The sequence below is a fragment of the Oculina patagonica genome, unplaced genomic scaffold (assembly GCF_052425735.1).
Source record: "Oculina patagonica isolate OP01 unplaced genomic scaffold, crgOcupat unplaced1707, whole genome shotgun sequence".
Lineage (NCBI taxonomy): Eukaryota > Metazoa > Cnidaria > Anthozoa > Scleractinia > Oculinidae > Oculina > Oculina patagonica.
This window is the reverse complement of record NW_027557746.1, coordinates 1-2932: the sequence shown is the minus strand read 5'-3', so window position 1 is coordinate 2932 and position 2932 is coordinate 1. Positions and strand designations below refer to the sequence as shown.

Below are 2932 nucleotides of genomic sequence, written 5' to 3'. Positions count from 1 at the left end.
ACAAAGTTTAATAATAATGCGTCATAAGTCACTTTCACTTACATTGTTTGTTCACAGTAATCACACCGACAGCCCAGGGGGGGGGGGGGGGTACTTGCAGTATACATGACGGGGAGGTCAGACGTATTTTTTTGGGTTGAAAATTTTCCCTCCCTTGGTATTTTTTTGGGTCAAGAGATCTGTCATATATTTTTTTAATCTTAAAGTCTGTTTTATTCAATAAATCAGTATCGAGGTGCTAGATCTTTACTTTTTGGGGTAGAAAATTTTGATGTCAGGTATTTTTTGGGTGTAAAATTTCAGGCTCATGAATTTTTTTGGGTTCGCAATATGAAGCTCCGTCGGACCCCCCCGTCATGTATACTGCAAGTACCCCCCCCCCCTGGGACCGACAGACGTGATTTCTTTCATATCCAAATCATTAAATGATGTCATTATCAACAAATCCACCACATTGTTTCATGGTTTGTACTTTTATAGATCAAACAAGTGGAAGGACAAGCATTTACCTTACTGAAAAGGTTTACTGCAGACTAATGTCTTTCCGACTTTTAACGTATTTCATTTTTATATATTTCGACTTTTTACACTCATATTTCAACACCAGGGGCTAAGATGAAAATAAAAATGTGATTGCAGAGGCTCCTTTCGCCAAAATCTAGGCTACAATCGATCAGGTACCTGTCAATCTACTATACTAGAAATTAAAATCAACTTAAAACATTCACGGTTTAAATAAGGTTACCTCCACAAGCTCAAAAGACATTTCCTTTTCACTGAGTTGTGCTAAAGCATTCTTGGTTTGGAAGGAATAGTCATCACTGCATGTCAAGTTACAGTTTTCCTACAAGAAGATACAACATTGCTATTAAAGGGGCTACGTCACGAGGATTTAGAAGATTTTGCTCTGAAATTAGAGGAAGCCATTTTAACCCAAGGAAATCATTATCTTTGAACCTCTAAAGGAAGATATAAATGCTATTTTCTGAGAGAAATCAAGGCACGGCTATAAATATTGTTTTTTCTGAGACGCGTAGAAACCATTTGAAAAATTAAGCCTTAATTTTTTTAATTGCAATCCATTTCCATCCGTGCCATCCGTAGCCAATGACGCTTGTTGTAAGTTTCAATGCACTAATATAGCAACTGTTAATAAAACTGGACCATTATTTTAAGGTTTCTTACGACACAAATATTTATTGTGGCTGTTTAGAAATTTGGTATAATCCGTGACAAAGCCATTTTAAGCTTGGCCAGTCACAAGCTTTCAACCTCTGCATGTTTAGCTTGTTTTTTTATAGATACTGATAGCGTTCATAACGTAATTCTCACCTCCTCGTCATCATCAACATCATCCCTCTTTTTCTTTTTTTCAGGAAGAGGTGGAACAAAATTCAACATCTGGATCACATCTTCAAGGTAATATTCTGTGCAAGCAGAATAAAAACAATAATTTTCCTGCACTGCACTTATGTCCATATATGTATGTCCAGGGTTGAACACGGCAACTAAATTTTCAAACTTTATGATTTTTAGCAAGGTGTGTGCAGAGACACACCTTGCTAAAAATCATAAAGTTTGAAATGTTTGTAGCTGCATGTACATTCAGTCCGGGACATTACTCCCTTCTAGGGCAAACAGTCGGGGCTTGTCCAAAATATGTCTGCTTTAGTAGCAGTTGGCAGTATTAACCAAATGACACCAGTTTCTTTCTTCTTCGACAGATTAATTTTAAAAGAGCTACTGTACCTTGAACAGGAAATGCTCTTCCTTCTATTTCCACAATAGGACAGTTACCAAAGTATTCTGTAAACATCTGAGTGTCAATGGTGGCTGACATAAGAACAACTCGCAAGTTGGGGTAGGCTTGAATCATGTCGCGCAAGATGACCAACACAAAATCAGTCTGAAGAAAAAAACAGCTTCTTACTAAGTATCATGGGGATTTTGATGCATTTGTGGCCATTACAGAGCTATAATTATGACTAAACAGCTTCGCTCATTCGAGAGATGCACCTAGAACACCAAGGTGAAGATATTAAGTGAATCATTCAAAGGAGAGCAAAGTGTTATTAGTTTGAAATCTCACGCCTGCATCACTCATGATAATACTTCTTTTGTTACTTTAGTGGAAAGCTAGACCATTATATTTAAGGTTTCTATTAATGTAAATATTTCTTTTGACTTTTGACTTTGAAGTGATGCTCATAATACTTCCCCTTAAAATCAATCCTTAGTGACTTTTTGGGGTGAATACATTCCCTTGTATTTTTTTGGCTGGTTAGCACTTTGTTTCTGAGAAAATGAGAACAAATTATTGAAGCGTGCACAATGAATGCAACGAAGCGGAACAAGTTGAGATTACTATTTAAATTTTTCCCTATTGTGTTATGTTTGGCTGCATGACGCAGTGGGATAAAGTGTGCATATCCGGTGATGTTTATTAATCTTTGACACAACTACAAAGACACTATATACACTTTGTACAGTTTGCCAGTAGCCATTTACATTCAAACATGGAGATAGGCAGTATTTAAGTCAAGTGTCATCTCCAAAAACTTACATTTATGTCACGCTCGTGAATCTCATCCACAACAACATGAGAAATGCCATGAAGACCATTTTCAAGTTTTCTGAGAAGAACCCCTATGACAAAGGAATGAAATAACAGTAAACAGTCAATACATTTTTCACTGTTTTGTTTACTTGTATAACATGTAAATGCAAATTGAAAAGTATGCACTCTTGCTATATCTGGCATAAAAGAAAAGGCTGCCAAGTTAGTAGCTTTTTTTAGCTTCCTTTACCTAAATGTGTGTGCATGGAAAAAGAAACAATCAATACAGCTTACCTTCATGTTTTGATTAAATTAAAAAAAAACATTGAAAACTCCTCATTGAGAAACAGTTACTGTGTTAGCATTGGAAGTTCA

The 2932-nt window shown here is 36.2% G+C and overlaps 1 protein-coding gene across 1 annotated transcript; it reads right to left on the bottom strand.

Moving 5' to 3' along the window:
- Positions 1-724: 724 nt before the first annotated feature.
- On the bottom strand, positions 725-2777 carry LOC144640046 (ATP-dependent RNA helicase A protein-like). The gene is made up of 4 exons (XM_078499276.1): positions 2564-2777; positions 1750-1906; positions 1333-1427; positions 725-844 (listed from the first exon to the last, which is right to left on the bottom strand). Exons 1-4 carry the CDS (start codon positions 2759-2761, stop codon positions 725-727), a joined length of 570 nt encoding a protein of 189 aa, XP_078355402.1. The 5' UTR covers positions 2762-2777.
- Between the last annotated feature and the right edge of the window lie 155 nt (positions 2778-2932).

Coding starts and splice junctions, on each gene's coding strand:
- LOC144640046 (XM_078499276.1), bottom strand. CDS start 2,761: ATGCCAGATATAGCAAGAGTGCATACTTTTCAATTTGCATTTACATGT. Junction 1,907..2,563: donor TTCACGAGCGTGACATAAAT/GTAAGTTTTTGG, acceptor TTTTTTCTTCAG/ACTGATTTTGTGTTGGTCAT. Junction 845..1,332: donor ATGTTGATGATGACGAGGAG/GTGAGAATTACG, acceptor ATCTTCTTGTAG/GAAAACTGTAACTTGACATG.